Genomic DNA, 22,451 nt, shown 5'->3' on the forward strand with positions numbered 1-22,451 from the left:
GTCTGACCAGTGTCTGTTAAGCACCCATTCTGTTTAGTACTAGGTTTTATTCATGGATATATGAATGTATGTAATTTGTGTTAACATTGCCAGAGATGGAAATTTCAATGGTAAAAAAGAGTAACACTAAAATCCAAACTATCAGTTAATATTCGTACAAATCTTATTGACCACCTATAGTAGGTGCTATGCTGGGCACTGGAGGACACATTCGTTTACACTTAAAATAAGTTATCCCCCAAACAGTGCTATATATACATATGGTAGATATTATCATTGTTTTTATCTTACGGATAAGGAAACTGAGGTTCGAGGAGGCTAAGTAAAGTAGCAAAAGATCATATAGCTAGAAAATGACAGAGATTGGGATTTCAGCCCAGGTCTGCTGTCCTCAGAGCCTGATAAACTAGATGTAATTCTCTCTGTAGTTTCTAAGATTGATGAGGCCTCTACCCCGATGAATAGCCAGGTAATGACAATACGATATGTGATGTAGGTGGAGACATGAAGGTAAAATAAGGGACATGGCAGAAAAGCATCACAAAACAGAACTCAGGAGTGAAAGGAAGAGTTAGCTTCCAAACAGAGACTCCAAGGGAGTGAAATGTTCCAAGTAGAGGGTCAGTATTTGCAGAGGCCCAGAGTTAAAGGAGAAGTTGACACATGAAGACTAAAAAATTCAGAGGACCTGGACTATAGCCTACATGACACAGAAAGTGAGGAAAGTTTAGATTAGAGAAATAAGCAGGAAGCAGATGACTTGACCCAGGAAGCAGATGACCTGTCCCTGAAAGCTGGTTAAGGTGGTTGGGCCTTTAGTTAGAGCAGGAGGCAGCAAACTTTTTCTGTAAAGAGCCAGATAATATTTTAGGCTTTTAGAGTCATGCGGTATTGTATTGCAACAACTCAAATCTGCCTTTTTAATGTGAAAGCAGATGTACAAAATACATAAATAAATGGGCACGGCTGTGTTCGAATAAAACTTTATTTGCAAAAACAGGTGGCTGACCATAGTTTGCTGACCTCTATGCAAACAGCGGAGAGCTGTTAAAGGAGGGAAGAGATGTGATAAGATTGACATTTTAGAAAGACTTTTGTGGCTTCTATTGTTTAAATTGGATTAAAAGGGCAAAACTAGTAGCTGGAAAACCAGTTAGAAGACTGTTATTATAATAATACAAGCAAAAATGGTGGTTGCCCGAGCTAAGTTCATAGCATTAGAACAGTTTGGTTCTGAGCTGCATTGAGGTATAGCTGCTTGCTTGTTCACTGCTACAGTCACAACCAAAGCACAGGTGATCAAAATGTTGAGTGAATGAGGTGGAATCTATAGATTGGTGTACACCTTCAGTATATAATAGTGAAAAGGGGTTCACTTTTTGGAAGAGATTATTTGAATTTCAGATTAATTTGTGCCCCAGAAATGAATGGCTTCCGTTAAAAGTAAGCATAGTGTGTCCAAGCCAAAAATAATTTCATTGTTATTTATTTATGTCCCCCATCACTATTTTGGATTTTTTTCGCAGGGCTAAATGATAACTTATTAAATATTACTGCATGTGTTTTTTGTTGTCATCACCAGTTTATGTATTTGACAAAAGCTCAACTTCTTGTGTCTCTTCTTTCTTTCTAGTCCCTGTGTTCCCAAGAGAATTATATTATTGACAAAAGGTGAGGGAATTTTTAACATTCATTTGTTAACTCTCTGATTGATGCTAATAAAAATAAAAATGTCTCATTAAAATGCCAACAGAATCCAAGACGAGGATGCTAGTAGTACCCAGCAGAGGCGTCAGATATTTAGGTATTGAAAGCATGTTTTCATGCAGTATTAAAAACTCAAAGCATTTTTTTCTCTATTCTTTCCCCTTTTGTCCTATTAGCTTTTCAAAGTTTTCTTTCTAAATTACAGAGTTAATAAAGATGCTTCAGGGAGATCAACAAATAGCCATCAAAGCAGCACTGAGAATGAACTGAAGTATTCTGAACCACGACCCTGGAGCAGTACAGATTCAGACAGTTCCCTCCGAAACTTCAAGCCTGCTGTTACCAAAGCCAGCAGCTTCAGTGGAATCTCGGTCCTGACAAGAGGTGATAGTTCTGGGAGCAGCAAAAGCATAGGCAGGCTTTCAAAAACAGGTATAAATATTTGTCTAGAACTGTGCAGTCATAACATTCGTTTCCCTATTGCTGCCTTAGCTCTTTATTTATCAGATGGCTTCTGCAGTTATCCTAACATCTAAAATTCCTACCAGCAGTGCATTGAGCAGCTCCACAGTACTTCAGAGGTAATGGGTGTATTGACATTAGGATTCATTCTCTGCTCAAGAGAGATTTACAAACATCAGTTAAAGTAAAAATCCTCTCTTGTGACATAAACTTAATCAAGTTAGTTCAGTGAAATGTCATCTGTTGTTTGAGTCCCCAGAGGTGGTTGGAAATTCTCCTTTGCTTATTTATAATTAGAAGGCCTGGTTTCTTACCTAGGATTATTTAACATTGGTTGCATTTTCAGCTAATACTATCAGTTATTGATTGTATTTTTCATGATAAAGTCCTTCATTTGCTGTTCAAAGGATCAGTAAAATTGCTGAGAAGTTTCTGAGGATTTTTCAAGAAAAATAATGTGATGTAATTATTCTGAATGAGTGAAAATTTTAGTAACATCCTCATTCTCCTAGTTTCTTTGCTTTTAGGGTACCTTACATTTAGGCTCATACATTTTCTCTTCACCTTTACTAACTGGGTTTAATACTAAAGACCCTCACATCTCTCTTAGGATCCTTGCAGATCTTTATTTGTATTCCAAAATTAGCTTTAAAAGTTAGCAGAAATGGCTATCTTTAGCCTATCTGGGTTATCGTAGACATATGGTATTGTACAGGTAACATGGGAGAGATTTAGAGGTGGCCAAGTATTTTTTTATTAATCCTTGTCTATAATCAGTGCTTTAAATTAAGGCTTATTAATTGCACTCGTCACCCTTTCTTATTATAATGTGCATATTAAAAATATCTTAGTGTATATCATAGAATATTGCTAAAGATAGGTAAATTTTGTTAATATAAGAAATATGTATATGCACAAGATATGCATTTATTTGGGAAACAAGTCATCATAACAATAACTATGAGAAGATCATTTAGGAACACTGCTGAATTAAAACATTTTAAAATCGTGTCCTATTTATAATCTATATTCTCTTCAGAGATGAACCATTATTTAACTCTTAACAGGGAAAAATTATTTTTGGTAGAGTTTTTATCAGGGGTCATTTGGCACAACTTAAAATAGAAGAAGGCAGTCTGTATAAGTGTATCATATTTGTTCATTTCATTCATTAAAGAGTAATTCTCCATCCCAGAGTTAACTCTTACTTAAAACCTAGTTAACCATATACAGTTTAAAAATCTTTTTCTTTCTTTGATTGTCTTATTATCCAGTTTTAGCCATTTTACTGAAAGTCAGTAACATTTTCAGTCTCTGGGTGATAGAAAACGAACTAGATTGCAGGGATAAAAACAGCTAAAAATAAATTATCACATTTATTAAGTTTAGCAAGAAATAAATTTTAAAACTAATGCTAATGAATACTCGGAATATTTTTCATGCTGTCTTTGTCCCTTGATATGATAAACAATTAAATGTTGACTCTATAGGAAGATGCTATGATTCTGAGCTTAAAATGGAATTCTGTAATGAAACTTCCCAATTGTGTCTCTTGATAGAGAATTTATCATTTTTGTTATCTCCTCTACTACTCTTAATCTTTCTGTGTTCTTATAGATAAGGGGTTTCTGGTATAAGAGATTTGGGGCATTTGGCTGTGCTATGTTCTTTTTCCTGGGGAAAATTATAATCTGTGTATTCCTAAGTGTTAATCTAAAAGGTAAAATGTACATAAGTTTGTGCTTTGGGGAATGTGGGTAATGTGCTTTTTGTGGCTGTCTGTGGCTGTTGTTATTACAATCTTGCTTAAGTTGCATGCTTTGGCTATGACTTCTCTGACAACTTATGTGATCAGTTTGCTGTATTAAACTTGTTGATGATGGGGAGGGGAAGCAAAATTATATAGTAAATCAAAAATAGCCATTGCTTTTATGTGGTAACTGCATGTTATGTAATGTGGATTTTATTGTTACATATTTAAAGCCTTCGTTTTTATATGAGGTTTAAAAAATCCATATTTTTCATTACTCCTCCCTAGGTTCTGAGTCTTCTGGTAGTGTAGGGTCATCTACGGGCTCTCTTTCTCACATCCAGCAGCCTCTTCCAGGTACAGCTCTCAGCCAGTCTTCTCATGGCGCACCTGTCGTCTATCCAACTGTCAGCACTCATAGCTCTCTTTCCTTTGATGGTGGCCTAAATGGGCAAGTCGCATCTCCTAGCACTAGCTTCTTTTTGCTTCCCTTGGAAGCGGCAGGCATACCACCTGGCAGTATTCTGATCAACCCACAAACAGGTTGGTATCGAGAAAAAGGTGCTTATTTCAGTTGAGATATCAGGAGTTACTGAAAAATAAAAACTGTGTATTAAATGTATTATTTGTATATGTGTTGTCAATTTTTTATTTTTCATGAGTAATTAGCATTTTCCCTAGAACTTTAATAAAACATTTCTGCTAGAAAATGTTACAAGATATATTTATATCAGGAAGTATTTTTCTCTTTGTGACATCCAGACATCACCTTTTAGGCTAACCATAATTGAAAAATGGTTCATTTCTTAGAAATGAGACAATGACCATTGAAAGAGCTTTATTTGATTTAAAAAAGTAAAAATTATCCGGGGGAAAATAGTATGCATTTCATGAGGAAGGAGAAAGTAAGCAGCTTTTATTCATTATAGAATGAAGGAGAAAGAACATACAAGTTATTGTCCTTCTGAATATAGTAATTGTTTTCTCCTAAGGAAAAGGTAAGGCACATTTTATTATTAGAAAAAGGAAATAGGTAGTCCTTATGAATTAATATTGAAGACACATATTCTTTGCAGTTAGGTAATAATTCTCATCTTTTCAGCATGTATTATGTATCATGTACTGTGTTAGGTGCTTGAAACACATTACTTATCATCATTACAATCTTGGTAGGTGAAGTCCCCATTTACGTGTAAGGAAACTAAACTTCAGAGAGATTAAGAAACTGCAGTCATAATACATTTCATTATGCATGTCGTATGGGCAAATAAAGAAAACATCTTTTAAAAGATCACATGAAGTCTGGTCTCTATTCAAAATGTTATGGCGCAGTAATTTTGTGAGAATGAGAACAACCTTATAAATCATTTGATAACCTTTCTTAGAAATTCGTACACTTAACTCATGTGGTCACATCAGCACAGCAGTAGTTGGGCAAGATAGGTACAGGCGAGAGTGTCTCTGTGTGCTCCTGAACCTTTTCTTTTGTTTGTTGTAGAGAAGACCATGGCTTGGAACTCATTACCTTCAGATTTCTTTGCATCTGTTTTTTAAGATAAAGTATTGGAACATTTGTTTCTATTAGAAGAAATGAATAACTGACTATTCAGAAATTCCGTTTTTGCTTAATAACCATTATCTTCTTCTCCTTGAGATTTATTATATTACTAAACTTCTTGTTTTTCTGGAGCAGGATATAAGATGACTTAATATACTATTTACTATTACTTTTCATTCAAAACATTTTAATGATTTTTCAATGATATGAAAGATTCTACTGAATAGGAAATTATAGAATGAACAACAGATCAACCTGTAATTGAATTGTATTCTTAATTTTAAATGAGTCCAAAAGTGATCTCTTTGCTATTTGAGAACAGCATTACAACACATCCAATGTTTTCAAACGGCCCTTAAGTTACTTTTAAGCATGCTTCCAATCATATCTTCTGTACCATATTTGTTCAAAATTACATAACAATCAACAAATACCCAGCATTACTTGTTTTCATATAACTAAATTATCAAGAAACTTAATGAAAATTATTTGAATTTGAAGGACTTTTCCCACTTGGTATCAGTGGAACAATGTATCTCCCCACAATTATTTTATTATGTCATAAGTTTCAGAAAGCAAATAGGGGGTTTTACCATGGAAGAAAGGATATTATTAAGACAATTTTTAACAATTGTTCAGTCAGATTTCTCTTAACTTCTCTATTCTTCCCATTCTAAATGGGTATCATAGTATATTTCACATAGTCCCCTTTTTTTCTGTTCTTTTTTTTTTTTTAAATAATATAGTGTATAGTGTAAGGAAAAATACTAATCTGTGTATCTGTTTACCTCTGCTTTGAAAAAAAAAAAATTCTGGAAGAAGGGTATCCAAATTGTTAACTACAAGATTATGGGGGGATTTATTTTCTTTCAATCCCTATTTATTGGTTATTTTCCCACAATAAAAATATTTTCATAATAAGAAAAAGTTGTTCAGAATGTATGTGTAGAAAAGAGTAAAATTCATTTACTTAGGCACTTCAGATATCCCCCCAGTAATTAGTAAGCAATAACAATAAGCCTCTAAATCAATATTAAAGGTTTTTTTCATACCTGTGAATCAAGCTCACTAGAATTAAAAAATTATTTTACAAAATTCTTCAGAGTTCACAACTTACAACTTTAGAAGTTATAAAATAAGGACTCTGCCATCAAGTCCATGATTTGAAATTTGAAGCTGGCAAGCATTTTTAATTTTCATCCAGTGTTAATTTCACTAATTAAGCATATGCATTGTGGTCTATAAATTAGCTCTTTCTCACTACATAATAGAGGCTAATTAATAACGTTCCAGTATCCCAAAGTCAAGAATTTTTTTCTTAAAACTGAAATCGTTAAAGCACTACAGGACCACAGTCCTATAACTGAATCCCTTGAGCAAGATATTCAGAATTCAGAGTTTTTCGAAAAATGCTGTGTATTATAAAATAGCTCCAGGAGGTTTTAGAGCAGCACCTACATAGTAAAACACTGCAGCAGAATTTTCAAATATTTACTCTGTGAGAAACTTAACAGAAGACCATGGGGGAAGGGAAGGGGAAATAATAGTTACAAACAGGGAGGGAGGTAAACTACAAGAAACTTAAATACAGAGAACAAACCGGCAGGGGAGGGGGTGGCGGGGAGGGAAAATAGGTGATAGACATTGAGGAGGGCACTTGTTGGGATGAGCACTGGGTGTTATATGTAAGCCAGTTTGACAATAAATTATATTTTTAAAAAATGAAAAAATTTACTCTAAGTGAGAAAAATAAAGACTATTAAAATAGGCTCAGGTAAGGTCACACTTTGTTTCTTCTGCTAAGAAAATCTTTTGGTCTTCAGAAACTTGGCTTTGGGATTTTGAGTAAGGATTATAGACCTGTGTTACAGATTGTTCATAGAAATGACCTATGTTCGGTCTCAATTGTAAATGGTTTTTTTCCCTCCTCTTATAATTTTTCAGGTCAGCCCTTCATAAACCCAGATGGAAGTCCAGTTGTGTATAATCCTCCTATGACTCAACAACCTGTTAGAACCCAAGTGCCTGGACCTCCACAGCCACCTCTGCCACCCCCACCACCTCAACAACAAGCAGCTAATCACATTTTCTCACAGGTGCACATATCCATGATTACATAATGCTAAGTTCACCTCCCTTTATATATTTGGGTTTAAACTCACTAATTATAATTATAATTGGGCTAGCCCAAGTATCTCTTAGAACTTTAATATTCTGCACCAGTGATGTCCCGCTCCGTTTGTAGGAAGAGAGGTTAACTTCACAGGATTTTCAGCTAATAAATACAGAATATATATTGGAAAGAAGGAAATTTCGTATCTCATGAGCCTGTGTGGTGAGTATGTTCTCCGTATTCTACAACAGCAAGAGATGGACAAAAGGAATAAAAAGAAAACTAAGATTATCCCAGTGAGCTAATAAGTAAGTTGTTCTAAGGTTCAACAGATCAAGAAGATAGAAGAAACTTAAGTTGCTCAAGTTCGGCAAGGTACTTTGCATCCCACCTATTCCACGAAAGAGGGAGGCAAAAACATTCTGAATTAGAATTACAGAAGCACTCTTAATAGTATCTTGAATTTGTAGAAATGTTTAAAGTTTGCACATACACTTTCACATTCTGGCTATTCCCATATAGATGTATTATTCATCCTTGGGGAACTTGATTATCCCAGTGTAAACTCATTTACTTTTGTTCTTTTAAAGGTTGTATAACATATCAAAGACAGCTTGTACAGTTAGTTACACCTCTTTTTCTCCATAAGACTATCTAAATATTCCACTGGTGAGAACTTGTAGAATACTTTCTTATGAAAGAAGTATGGAGATAAACTTGAACTAGGGAAATTTCATTAATTTTATTGGCAAGTTATATCGTTTGTGTAGTGCAAGGGTAAAGAATATATGAGCAGTGGTAATGTCATCAAATACTTTCAAAGTTTTGCAAATAATTGTGCCTCTGGCAATTAAGAGTCCTAATATTGGGCAAGGTAGTTTATATAAAGTAGGATTTCTAGGTTTTTGATGTGCTTTTAAGACATACAAATCTGTGGGGGCGCCTGGGTGGCTCAGTCGGTTGGGCGACCGACTTCGGCTGAGGTCATGATCTCACAGTCTGTGAGTTCGAGCCCCGCATCAGGCTCTGTGCTGACAGCTCAGAGCCTGGAGCCTGTTTCAGATTCTGTGTTTCCCTCTCTCTCTCACCCTCCCCCCTTCATGCTCTCTCTCTGTCTCAAAAATAAATAAACGTAAAAAAAAATTTTTTTTTAAACCCAAACATACAAATGTGTGAAGAGAAAGATGCCTAAAAACTGTTTCCAAAGACTCCCATATCCACTTCCCAACCCCATTTGATTAAAAATGCACAGGTACACATTGGAGTACATAAAATGCCCTCCCTGGCCTTCTCTGCCTTGCCTTCATTCAGTTAGGTCCTGAAGTATTTCTCTCTCATCTTGTTGTCAGTTGCCTATGCCTTGCTACGTATTTCACCAGGAGCTTTGTAAGACTGATTTTCATTTCATTCAGTGGAAATAGTATTTGTCTGATGGCTTCAAAAAAGTCTAAGGATTCATCTATGATTATATATTTCAGATTATTATCTCTTAGAAATAATTTTGTATGATTTAGATATGAGACTATCCTAAATAAAGGTGTAGATAGCTTAGTTTAGAAATAGAGCCTAGGGGCACCTGGGTGGCTCAGTTGGTTGAGGGTCTGACTTTGGCTCATGTCAGTGATCTCATGGTTTGTGAGTTCGAGCCCCACATCGGGCTCTCTGCTGTCAGCAAGGAACCCGCTACAGATCCTGTCCCCCTCTCCCTGCCCTCCCACCTCATTTGCTCTCTTTCTCTCAAAAAAAAATAAACATTTTAAAAAAGGAATAGAGCTTTAATGGACTATAATTTGAAATCTCAGGATATGCATCAAACTTCGTGGTTGATTGTCCTGGTGTTGCTTCAGGTGTTTCAGGTAATTCATCATCAGATACCAAAATAGAGAATTGATGAACAAATGATACTCAGTAACTACTTTCGTTCTGCACTGAGATAATCCATCCATGAAGTTTCAAATAACCAAACAAAATAATAGTATGATTTCCAAAGCCTTCAGATGGACTGCATTTCTCAAAACCAGTCACTTTTAAGTGGATATTGTTTTGCAGCCATTTGCAATTTAAGTAGGAAAAGGAAGAGCTAAGGCTTTTCCTTTTCTAAGTGGTGTCAGAATTTCACTTTGAACGAGTCTTCCCGCCCACATTTGTCTCATTACCACTTGACACTCTCGGAGACATTAATTCATACCACTGGTGCTCATCGGACTCCTCTTTCTTTTATCTTACAGCCGACTAAAGCTTTTGTTTCATCTGACACTTACATAGTAGGTCAAGATGTCTGGAAGAAAGTTATGTCTTAATGGTTGTCTGACTTAATAACACATTGAATAGCCTGTGCTTGGAAGTTCTAAAACCACTGCACCTCATTTAGTGTGATATGTACTGTCATCTGCTAGGAAGCTTGCTAATTTCTAGTCAAGAGGTTAGTGAGGAACCAGTGGCTCTATAGATCCTTCAGTGTTTACCTTGTTTAGTACTTTTGCTTTAGTTCTAGGTTTTTTGTGAGATTCTATTTTTTTCATTTTTTAGAAACTATTGTGTTGATTTTGTGGGGGAAGTGTAACTCACCATACACGTCTGAGTTGTCATAAGACTTTCCCCTTATTTAGGTTATTTCCTTGGGAAGCTTATTCAGTTCGCTTATTTTGCATTTTCAAAGTATTCTTTTAGGAAATACTGTCCAGACAGAGATTCATGTGTATACATTTTAAGCAAAAGTGAGAGTTTTCGTTAGATAAAATGACCTGGATTCCTCCAGTGCTTGCTTACATGGCTGTCTACAGGTCACTTATCTTAGTCTGACTGTCACCTATATAACATAGACTATGAGAGTCTTTAAGCCAGTATGTGTATTACCCTTTTGTAATAAACTATCTAATATAAATATAAGACTGGGAAACTAAGTCAGATGCCACTGTTAGCCTACGGATGGCCAGCTGTACTCCTTAAGGTTTAAAATGATTAAAACATTGTTCATTTTCTCTAATGTCTGTTTTTGAGTGTCCCTGGAAAACATAAAACTTATCCTTTTTTTTCTGAAATGCAGAAGTATATCATTAGTGAAAAAATTTCAGGTCACTAGTTTTTCAGCTTCACATGGCATCTACTCTCTCAACCAAAATTTGTAGTTTCAAGACAAATGTGTTTATCTTCCTTGTGTAAAAGAGATAAGTTTATGTGTGTACATGTGCCTGTATGTATGTGTGTGCTGTTCTTTAGGCTGTTACTCTTAGTGGCACCCACAACATATTGTACTTTAAAAACTGCTAAAATTAAAAAAGCAAATAAATTTTTTAAAGTGAAAACTGTTAGAATTCAGTTCCTATGGTCCCAAAAGAGTATTTAATCATGCCTTATCAGATAGTAATTGGCATAGATACTATGTTAAGTTTTCATTGTCTGATAATGAGTGAAGTTTTTCTTTTATTTAGTTTTATAATGCTAAATAGAACAGCCCCTCCATCAAACCAGGAAGTAAGAATGAGTGGTTTTGTTTTTACTGACTTAACCTAGGGGTTTGGGTTAGATAATAGGATTTGAAATGTCTAAATTACCTGTTTCTATGAATCTAATAAATATTTTTATGAAAAAAATTATATATTGAAACATAGGTATGTTTTTTAAATTTTTACTGTGTAGAGTTTCTTCATTTAGCATTGTTTTTGTTGTTTCCTATTATCGTTGTTTAAGATCACTTTATAAATATAGTTTAAGCTGTTGCCAAAAAAGTGTAACTTTCCATTTTATGCAATTCTTGTAACATTTTATTCTGACATTAACATTGTTTGCCAACCTGTTATTCCTTAGCCTGTTCGTCCTCTGCAGTCCTCTTCACAGCCTGTTCAGTACTCTACAGCCCCTTACCCATCCCCGCTCCTGCCAGTCTCACCCACCCAGCAATACTCCGTGGTACTATATCTCTATTCACCTCCTGCATTGTTTCTGTGGGTGGATGTGTGATGGATGCTCATGAATGTGATTAATGTGATATGATCTTTTGTGACTATTTAAAGTCCTAGACACATATACTGAAAAAGTGTTTCTAACTTGTATTAGAAATAATTTACTGTCTACTGTAGAATATTTGTTATATTGACTTATTACAGTGATTATATAAATCCCAATTTTTTCCTGCTTTTCCACAATGAAATGATTTTCAGGTTGACAATTCTAGTCCTAAAATGGTTTAGCTACTTTTCTCCTTGAGATCATTGCGATCTGTGCAATCTTGGAGTGGCAGCCTTCATCTGAGTTTAAGGCTTTTTGTTCTTTCCCCAGTACATAGGTCCCTTAGACTTATCCCAGTTATTAGGGTGAATTGGAGCTTATGATTACATAAGACATTCTTCTCAGTATATTCCCAAGAAGATCTCTAGATATTTAATCTGTGATCTCTAGATATTTAATCTGTAATGAATGGTACCTTCTTCAATCCAAAGTATGCCCTAAATTCTACCTCTCAGAGTTTACAAGCACCAGGGCCATGTGTTCTCTCTGTGACCTTTTATAGTTACTAAGTATATGAGACAACAATGTAAAAGTTGGAATGGAATTCCTGCCTAGGGCCTAACATGAAATGAGTATTCAATAAATGTTACTTCCCTTCCCTTAAAATGAGTCTCCCTAAACAGCCTAATAGACTTTTCCCAGTGGTGCTGTTATTTTTTTAATATATGGCATCATATTTTGACACTACTTTTTAGGTTAAATTACAAGCTATGTCTTAAAATCACTTGACATTTTGTAGAAACGTTTTCTTATATTGAGAGTGTTTTTGCGTTGAGCTGGGGGCAACCTTATTTACCAGCATTGGCTGTGAATGATTTTCAAAAATCACTTCCAATCTGAAAAAATAAAATTTTGCCAACATTGAGAAGATCAAAAGTATCAACGAACATAACATAAAAGCCTCAAAAATGTTTTGAAAAATGGCAGATTGTTGGAATAAGAAAATGACTTTTTTTCAAGACGACTCTGATGGTGGTGTATAGTTAAAATATTTGGCCAGATTACTGTGTAATTACAACTAATAGGTATATTTTAGTACATTTTTCCCTTTTGAAAGTATTCATTGAATTAGGCTAATAATGCTAGAGTGTGTCAGAGCAAGCATAAAACCATGTATTTCCAGTCATAAAATCAGGTACCCCTTTTCAGTTCCCTGTCTTTTCCATAGCTGTAATGTACTTTGCAAAAACCAGCAGACTAGAAATTGCAGATGTGTCGACTTTGATCTGACAACTCAGTTGCCACAATTTTTTTTAAGTAACTTTTTCCAAAATTCTCCTCTTAACAAAATGTGGTATATATTGTTGCCAATCTCTGGCTCTTTGGGAGCAAGGGGATGCCATTTTAACCCCATTTTTGTCATTTCAGTGATATTATCTGGACTAGTCAGAACTGGTCCTTAGGCTGTTGAGTGAGAGAAAACATTTGTCAGATGGCATGTACATGATAAACCTCTCTTGGCTGGATATGATTGCCTGCTCACCAAGTAGCAAAAGCAATAGGAAACTCATCTCGATTACATTTGTCAACATCTGACTTTAGGAAGAGACTGAAAAACCCTAGAGAAGAATAGAATTTATGGCCAAATTATTTTTGAGAGATTAGAAGACTGGGGTGGATTTTATGCATTTTTTTTTCATTTGTGCTAGTATAGTCAACAGGTGTGATAAGATAAACAGAAGTGCCTAGAACCAGAATCTTGCCTTTTAGGAAAAGGGGTAGAATAATTAGTACTGTGCCTTGTTAGTTACCCGGTCCTTGAAGTCCTTTGAGAAGATGTTAATTATATAATAGAAGTATGTCCAGTTTTCACTTCACACATCCTTATGTGTCTTTAATCATCATTTAAATAAGTGTCTTTTCATTTTTTTGTGTGAAATGTTTTTACACCCTACTCTTCTGCATGCTTTGCAATCCATTAGATCTACTTTAAAAGTAATTTATTAATGACAGCATTATAATACTCCTACTTTCCTGCCTTAGAGTTCTAATTTTATTGAAGCTGTTCTATTAAATCAAATCTGTTATAGATACATGATACCCATACTACTGCAGTTCATCTTCAAATACATGAATTTTTTTTTTTTTTAGAAGTTTGGTTTATGTGTGTATGGAAGGCTTACTGATTTCTGACTTTTCCCTTTTTTTTTTTAGCAGGACAACCTTGGGTCTCAGTTTAGCCACATGAGTCTTGCCCGCCAGCCATCTGCAGATGGTTCTGACCCTCATGCCACCATGTTCCAGTCCACTGTTGTTCTTCAGTCCCCACAGCAGTCTGGTTATATCATGACGGCAGCCCCTCCACCGCCACCGCCACCACCACCTCCTCCCCCTCCTCTGCCACCTGGGCAGCCAGTCCCTTCTGCTGGCTATGCTGCCTCTGGCCATCCCGTCAGCCAGCCTGTGCTTCAGCAGCAGGGATATATTCAGCAGCCCTCACCACAGGTACGTCGCTTTCTCACCTTTTAACCTTAGAGAGCTTACTTTTTATTTCACATGGAGAGAATCTGTGAGAATGTGTATATAAACAAAGCTGGCCATCATCTTCCCTTCTCAGCCACATAACTAGTAGATACTTCAGTTGGATAAAGTATGTCACTTCTGAGTTTCCTTTTGACTGATAGATTTGTTTTAATTAGCTTACAAGAAACACAATAAGGTAGGTACACCATAAAAATAAACTGATGTGTTCAGGTCGGTTTAGGGAGAATTAACATCATAATACTATCAAAGCTTTCAATGCAGGAACATGTTATCTGTCTACATTTACATGAATATTCCTTAATTTTTCCCAACACTATTTTGTAGTTTTAATTATACAAGTACTGCATATATTTTATTAAATATATCTCTAAGTATGTAATGTTTTTTAATGATATTTTAAAGGAGATTATTTTAAAATTTCATTTTCTGTTCATCATTTGCTAGTATGTAGAAATAAAGTTGATTTTTGTGCATTTACCTTAAATCCTGTGGACTTTCTAAATTTAATTATTCTAGTACTTTTTTACAGACTGCTTAGGATTTTCTATATTGAAGACCATTTCTACATATATTATCCTTTCCAATATATATGCCTTTTATTCCTCTTTCTTGCCTTATTGTATTGTCTATGAGCTCTGATGTTGAATATACACACAACAGGGGCAAGTAAATTCCTTAGAATTCATTTATTAACTTAAGGCTAGGTTTTGAAAGTGTATATTCTTCCTTGTTCCCAGTCTTAGGGGAAAGCATTCTGTCTTTCATCATTAACTGTGATATTATCTGTGGGGTTTTTGCCCTCTATGAGGTTGAAGAAATTCTCTTAGTTTGTTGAGAGTTTTTACCATGAATTGAGTATTAAGTCTTATAAAATGTCTTTTTCTTTGTTGAAATGATCATGTGATTTTTTTCTCCACTTCACTCTCTTAATACAGTGAATTATTCTGACTGACTTGTGAATGTTAAGTTAACCTTTTATTTCAGGAACATACTCCCACTTGGTCATGATATAACATCTTTTTATGTATCACTGGATTCATTCGACTTTTCTTATGGATTTTTGCATGAATGTTCATAATGGATATGGGTCTATGGTTTGCTTATAATGTCTTTTTCAGGTTGTAGTATCAGGGTGGCACTGATACTGGCCTCAAAATGAATTGGATATTATTGCCTCCTCAATTTCCTAAAGTACTTTGTGTAGAACTCTTCTCTTCTTAAATGTTTGCTAGAATTCACTGATGCATCCATCTGGATCTGGAGTTATTTTGTGGAGAAGATTCTAAAATTACAAATTCAGTTTTTTAGTAGATACAGAGCTAATCCAATTTTCTATTTCTTTTTGGATCAGATTTCATAGTTTGTATAATTTAATTATATTGTCAAATTTATTGGCAAACAGTTGCTCATAATATCCACCTTATAATTTTAGTATCTTGAAGATCTTTAATGGTATCACCTATGTAATTCTTAATGTTGGTAATTTCATTCTTCTCTCTTCTTTGTGTCTTATTTACTTAAGAGATTTATCAATTCCATCGATGTTTTTAGAAAACCAATTTAGAGTTTCAGGGCACCTGGGTGGCTCAGTCAGTTAAGCGTTCTCTTGATTTCAGTTCAGGTCATGATCTCTCTCCAGCTCAGGCATGCATATTCATATTTTCTCTCTCTCTCTCTCTCTCTCTCTCTCTCTCTCTCTCTCTCTCTTTCTCTTTCTCTTTCTCTCTCCCCCTCCCCCTCTCCCCCTCCTCCTCTTCCTCTCTCCCTCTCCCTCTCCCTCTCCCTCTCCCTCTCCCTCCCTCCCCACCTTCCTTAAACAATTAAAAAAATTAAAAAACCAATTTAGGGTTTCATTAATTTTATTATCCATTTTCTGTTTGAGCTACTTCTGCCTTTACCATTATTTTCTTCCTTCCACTTAATTTGCGTTTATTTGCTCTTTTGTTTCTGGCTTTTTAAGGTGGAAGCATAGATCACTGATTTTTGATTGTTCTTCCTTTCTAAGTTTTTTAATGTTATAAATTTCCCTCTAAAGCACCATTTTAGCTGCAATTCATAAAACTGGATATGTTGTGTTTTTGTTATTTCATTCAAAATCTCTCTCTCTTTTTTGTATGTGACTTTTTTGACCCATGATTTGTCTAGAAGTGTGTTATTTAATGTCCAAATATTTGGAGCTTTCTAAATACCTTACTGTTTTGATTTCTGTTTTAATTTCATGTGGTCAGAGAACCTACTCTAAGATTTGTTTTGGAATCTCTTGAGTCTTTTTTTATTTCCCAGTATGTAGTCTTTTGGGGGCAAGATCCATGTGCACTTGAAAGCATTTGTATTCTATCATTTTAGTATTTATGATTTTTTTGGTTTGTTTTGAGGTAAAGTTCATATAATATAAAATTAACTATTTTAAAGTGAACACTTCACTGACATTTAGTGCATATACAGTGTTTTGCAACTATCACCTCTCTCTAGTTCCAAAACATTTTTATTTTCATCACCCCAAAAGAAAACTCTGTATTCATTAAGCAGTTATTTACCCATTTGCCCTATCCCCCAGCCCTTGGAACCACCAATCTGCATTCTGTCTCTAAGGATTTACCTATTCTGGATACTTCATATTAATGGAATCATGCCATATTGTTACCTTTTGTGTCTGGCTTTTTTAACTTAACACAGTGTTTGAGGGTTAATCCATGTTGCAGCATGTATCAGTACCTCATTCCTTCTTAGGTCTGGATAATATGCCATTGTTTGTACATACCACCGTTTGTTCATTTTTCAACCATTAATGGGTTTGGATGTTTCTACCCTTTGCACATTGTGAATAGTGCTGTTATGAACATGGAGGTACATGTATTTGTTCAAGTATCTGTTCTCATTTATTTGGGTATATACCTAGGAATAAAATTGCTGAATTATATGGTAATTCTGTGTTTAATTTTTTGAGGAATCACCAGTCTTTCTATGGTGTCATTTTATATTCCTATCTGCAACGTATTGAGGTTCCAGTTTTTCCACATTTTGGCAGTAACACTTATTATTTACCTTTTTAAAAACTATTATTATCCTAGCCATCCTTTGGGTGTGAAACAGGTATCTCATTGTGGTTTTGACTTGTATTTCCCTAATGATTGGTTACTCATTTGTTCATACGCTTGTTGGCCATTATCTGTCTCCTTTGGAGAAATGTTGTAAGTCCTTTGCCATTTTTTTCAGGAGATTGTCTTTTTGTTGAGTTGTGAGAGTTCCTTATATATTCTGTATACTAGACCCTTATCAGGTGTGTGATTTGCAAAGATGTTCACCATTCTTTAGTTGTCCTTTGACTTTTTGATAACGTCCTTAATTAGTCATCAAAACCTTAATTTTGATGAAATCCACTTTATCCTTTTTTTTTTTTTTTTTTTCATTTTACTGCTGATACTTTTAGTATCATATCTAAGAATCCATTGCCAAATCCAAGGTCATGAATATTTTATCCCTGTTTTCTTTTAAGAGTTTCATGGTCTCGGGCACCTGAGTGGCTCAGTGGGTTTAGTGTCCGAGTTCAGCTCAGGCCATGATCTTACACTTTGTGAGTTTGAGTCCTGTGTCAGGCTTTCTGCTGTCGCTGTCAGAGCCTGCCTTGGATCCTCTGTCCCCATCTCTGCCTCTCCCCTGCTCACACACACACTCTTTCTCTCTCTCTGTCTCTCAAAAATAAACATTAAAAAAACAAAAAGTTTTATGGTCTTTAGCTCCAATAGGTAGATCTTTTATCCATTATAGTTAATTTTTGCGTATGATAATGAGGTGTAAGAGTCCCAACGTCATTCTTTTGTGTGTATTTATTTGTTCTGGTATCATTTATTGAAGACCCTATTCTTTTCCCATTGAATGGTGTTGGTACTGTGGTTTATTGGTATCAAATAAACTCTTACTTTTGCTATTCTGTGTTTCTACCTTTATGCCAGTACTGCACTATTTTATTACTATACCTTTGTGGTAAGTTTTAAAATCAGGAAATGTGAGTCCTCCATCTTTCTTCTTTCTTTCTTTCTTTCTTTCTTTCTTTCTTTCTTTCTTTCTTTCTTTCTTTCTTTTAAGAGACAGAAAGAGCAAGCGGGGGAGGGGCAGAGAGGGAGAGAAAGAACCCCAAGCAGGCTTCCTGCTGTCAACGCGAAGCCGGATGCAGGGCCTGAATTCACAAACCACTAGATCATGACCTGAGCCAAAACCGAGAGTTGGACATTTAACCAACTGAGCCACCCAGGCACCCCAACTTTGTCCTTTTTTAAGATTGCTTTGGCTACTGAGCTATGTGGCTTATGGTTCCATATAAATATGATGTTTGGCCTTTTCACTTCTGTAAAAGACACCATTGGAATTTTGATAGAGATTGCATTGAATCTGTGGATTGCTTTGGATATTATTGTAGCTTAATACTAAATCTTCCAATCTTAATGAACATGGGGTATCTTTCCATTAATTTAGCTTGTCTTAATCTCTTTCATTTTTTACTTTTTTTTTTTTTTGCATTTATTATTCTCTAAGTATCAGTTGAGTCAATGTTGTTGGTTAGATTCTTTTAGATCTTTTGTCCAGTTCTGTCAATAAGTGATAGTGGTTGGGGTACCTGGGCGGCTCAGTCAGTTAAGTGTCTGACTTTGGCGCCCTGCATGGGGCTCTGTGCTGACAGCTCAGAGCCTGGAGCCTGCTTCAGATTCTGTGTGTGTCTCTCTCTCTGCCCTCCCCCACTCACACTCTGTCTGTGTCTCTGTCTCTCAAAAACAAATGAACATTAAAAAAAAAATTTTTTTTAATTAAGTGATAGTGGATTGGTCTATGTCTCCCTTAAATTCTGCCAGTTTTGTATAGTGTTGGAACCTATAGTAAGCAATGAAATGTTTTTCTCTCTTAAAACCTATTTTATCTGACAAATCTAGTGACTTCAGCATTCTTTTGATGAGCATTTAAATGGTATCTTTTTTTATCTTATTTGCACGCTCTATATTTTTTTTTAATTGGTTTAATGTTTATTTTTGAAAGGCAGAGAGACTGAACACAAGCAGGGGAGGAACAGAGAGAGATGGAGACACAGAATCCAAAGCAGGCTCCAGGCTCTGAGCTGTCAGCCCAGAGCCCAATCTGGGGCTCGAATTCATGAACTGTGAGATCATGACCTGAGCCGAAATGGGACGCTCAACTGACTGAGCCACCTAGGCACCCTTGAATGCTCAGTATTTAAAGTCTATCTTTTGCATATAGTGTATAGTTCATCTTTTCTGTCCTATCCAGTCTCATTGGAGTGTCTGGTCCTTTTATCTTTAGTATGTCTATTGACATGGCTAAATGCAGGGATACCACAATGCTATTTGTTTTCCATTTGTTTTATCTCTGTTTTATTCCTATATCCTTCCTTTCCTGCCTTTTGTATTATTTGAATTCTTTTAGTATTACATTTGATTTTTCCTTTGTCCTTTTTTTTCTTTTGCCTTAAACAATGTCTTTTTTTTAAGTTTATATACTTATTTTGAGAGAGAGAGAGAGAGCACGCGCGTATGCATGTACGTTCACTCATACAAGCAGGGTAGGGGCAGAAAGAGAGGGAGAATCCCAAGCAGGATCCACTCTCTTAGTACAGAGCCTGACACGGGCTCACACTCACAGAACCATGAGATCGTGACCTGAGCTGAAATCAAGAGTCAGGTGCTTAACCAACTGAGTCACCCAGGCACCCCAATGATATCCTTTTTAATTAAGGGGGAGAAAAGAATATACTGTTATTTATATACATACATATACTGAAAAGTATAATAATGGATTAAGATCTGAAATCAGGAAAACCTATTGTTTGCTGATACCTCCAGGAACAGTTAAGTGACCACATGTGTATTGTATCTAATGTTTCAGAATCAGAAGAATGTTACAGTAAATTTAGGAGATTCTTGGCTTATAGCTGATACAGAAAGTATGTACTCCAGCTGGTTTCCAGATGAAATGGGCATTCTTTAAGATGTCTACAGGTGTCTCTTTGAGAAGTAATCCAATTGGAAGAGCAGAACCTGAAAGAGCTTATGAAGCTACTAAAGTTAATTTACCACATATTTCTACATCACTGAATTAATTGTTTATTCCTTATTCCAAACTAGGTCAGATTAAGAGAAATGCACAACTAGTATAAATAGCTCCAGAAGGAGGTGCACCTAGTTGGCTCAGTTGGTTTAAGTGTCCACCTTTGGCTCAGGTCGTGATCTTATGGTTCATGGGTTCAAGCCGCCCATCAGGCTCTGTGCTGACAGCTCAGAGCCTGGAGCCTGCTTTGGATTCTGTGTCTCCCTCTCTCTTTCTCTGCCCCTTCCCTGTCTGCATGCACATGCTCTCTCTCCCAAAAATAAATAAAGATTAAAAAAAAAATTTTAAATAGCACCAGAAGTAAATATAATCAAGCTAGTCTTACTGTTTTTACCCCCAGCTTTATTAAGGTATAATTGACAAATAGGATTTGTATTGGCATTTTAATTTACATTAGAAATATCAGAAAAATTAAAAAATGGAATCAGCGCAACTGTGTATTAGTGTGGGAATAGATAAACTGACTAATTTATACAATGATTGCAGTTCATATATCAAATTGGATGAGCTAGCAGTATATATGTTTCAACCAAGAGAAGTCTCAAAAAAGAATGTTAATTGCAAAACAATTTGCATGGAGTTGTATATAGTACAGTACTATAATGTAAATTTTTTAGATCCTCAACAATTTTCTGTATGGATAACAGATATACATATATAGTAGAGGTTCCAAAACATTTATAACAAAGATACACACCAACTATGGGATAATGGTTTTTCTGTTGAATATAGGACAAAAGAATGCTAGAGTAAGCCTTTAGCTATTTTAATAGTGTTTGGTTTTATAAAAGAGAGAGAGAAATCGGAAACAAATATGGCCAAAAAATTTAAACCTACTAAATGTAATTGCCAGGTATATTGGTAGGTGTCTTTTGTTATGTATCCTGTATGCTTGAAATTTTTAAAAATTTTTTCACATTAATGTAAAGCTAACAAAATGTATTTTTGGGTAGTAATAGAATTATTACTCATTACATTCTGTTGTTCCTCAGAGAAAACATTTCTTTGCAAGTGAAACTGATTTTTCTTCCTCAACACTTATCCTAGATGCCAGCCTGTTACTGTGCTCCAGGCCACTATCACTCTGGTCAACCTCAGTATCGCCCAATCCCTTCTGTCCATTACAATTCACATCTAAACCAACCACTGCCACAGCCTGCACAGCAGACAGGTGAGTAATATTTCTGAGGCCATGATTTCTTAGCTATGGATATTGCTTTTTTCATTCTGCTTTATTTCAGTGTTACTATTATGATGTTAACCACACTCCATCTATCAAGGGTCTCAGACACGGGCATATGAATATGCAAACCAGTGAGATTAAGAGTGGGTCACATCAGGTTTATATGCTGTACACGTCAGGTTTATACGCTGACGTGTACAGAACCACAAACCATAATGTGAAGACTGTACCATGCCAAGCAAAGTGGTGAGCAGCTTCCTGTTACTCACTGCCATTGTAGTGAAGCCTCCTTTGCAGCCTGATAATCCACCTCTGTTAACAACAAAAGACAGACACGGCAAGCTAAGATACCTCCTGAACAGCTAACTAGAAGCAAGAATCAAAGTGACCTAACTGTGAGAATCTAGCCTGGTGAAAATATTTTGATGTCTTGGACTCACTGTGCCTTTAAAAGGAATGATGTTCTAAAACATCTTTTTTGTGTTTTGTTTTTCAGTATGCCGGTTGTATAGTGAAAGGTATTTTTAAACCAAATGCAATCTAATACTAAGAATATCAAATATATTAAAACTGAAAAGATCCTTTTCCTTTTGCCCCTCTCAAATTTTCTTTAAGCTTTCTGTGAAAACAACTGTGACTTCAGTATAAAAAACTATCTTTACTGAATTCATTTCTTTCTGTGCTTCCCACCTAGATTTGTGATTCTGCCCCAGATGTGTAATAAGGTACTTTTTAGCCTTTCATCACTCCAGTGTAGAAGTGATATGTTTCTTGGCATCTTTGAGACTGTATTAGCTGGTTGTCACTGTTGGAGGCTCTCAGGCTACATCAGCGTGACTCACTGAGGCCACATAACCCTCCGCTTAGGCAGTTTCTTGCTCTTGATATTATGTGCCACTCTTAAGGGGAGCTGCAGTTTTAGGAGAAGGACGCCTACACAGGGCAATCTGATGAGAATTGTCTGTGCTTCTCCTCATTCATGCACTCTTCAGTGATCATTGTGACTCACCAACTTCCTTAACCAGATAGGATTGTTACTTATCATTCCTGTGGGGAGCTGCCAGGTTTTTAA

At 35.7% G+C, this 22,451-nt stretch overlaps 1 protein-coding gene across 17 annotated transcripts in view; it reads left to right on the forward strand.

The window, feature by feature from the left end:
- The window catches only part of R3HDM1 (R3H domain containing 1), a 205,857-nt gene that overhangs the window by 112,404 nt on the left and 71,002 nt on the right, over window positions 1–22,451 (forward strand). For 9 of the 17 annotated variants that reach the window (XM_011285215.4, XM_045034799.1, XM_045034797.1 and 6 more), the window contains 8 exons: window positions 1,634–1,671; window positions 1,754–1,804; window positions 1,913–2,139; window positions 4,208–4,462; window positions 7,422–7,573; window positions 11,398–11,499; window positions 13,753–14,043; window positions 21,244–21,367. In XM_011285215.4, the coding sequence (XP_011283517.1) occupies window positions 1,634–1,671; window positions 1,754–1,804; window positions 1,913–2,139; window positions 4,208–4,462; window positions 7,422–7,573; window positions 11,398–11,499; window positions 13,753–14,043; window positions 21,244–21,367 (1,240 nt within the window). The remainder of the gene's footprint in view (window positions 1–1,633; window positions 1,672–1,753; window positions 1,805–1,912; window positions 2,140–4,207; window positions 4,463–7,421; window positions 7,574–11,397; window positions 11,500–13,752; window positions 14,044–21,243; window positions 21,368–22,451) is intronic. The other 8 variants (XM_045034798.1, XM_045034804.1, XM_045034801.1 and 5 more) reach the window with 8 other exon arrangements.

Source organism: Felis catus, chromosome C1 (genome assembly GCF_018350175.1).
Source record: "Felis catus isolate Fca126 chromosome C1, F.catus_Fca126_mat1.0, whole genome shotgun sequence".
NCBI lineage: Eukaryota > Metazoa > Chordata > Mammalia > Carnivora > Felidae > Felis > Felis catus.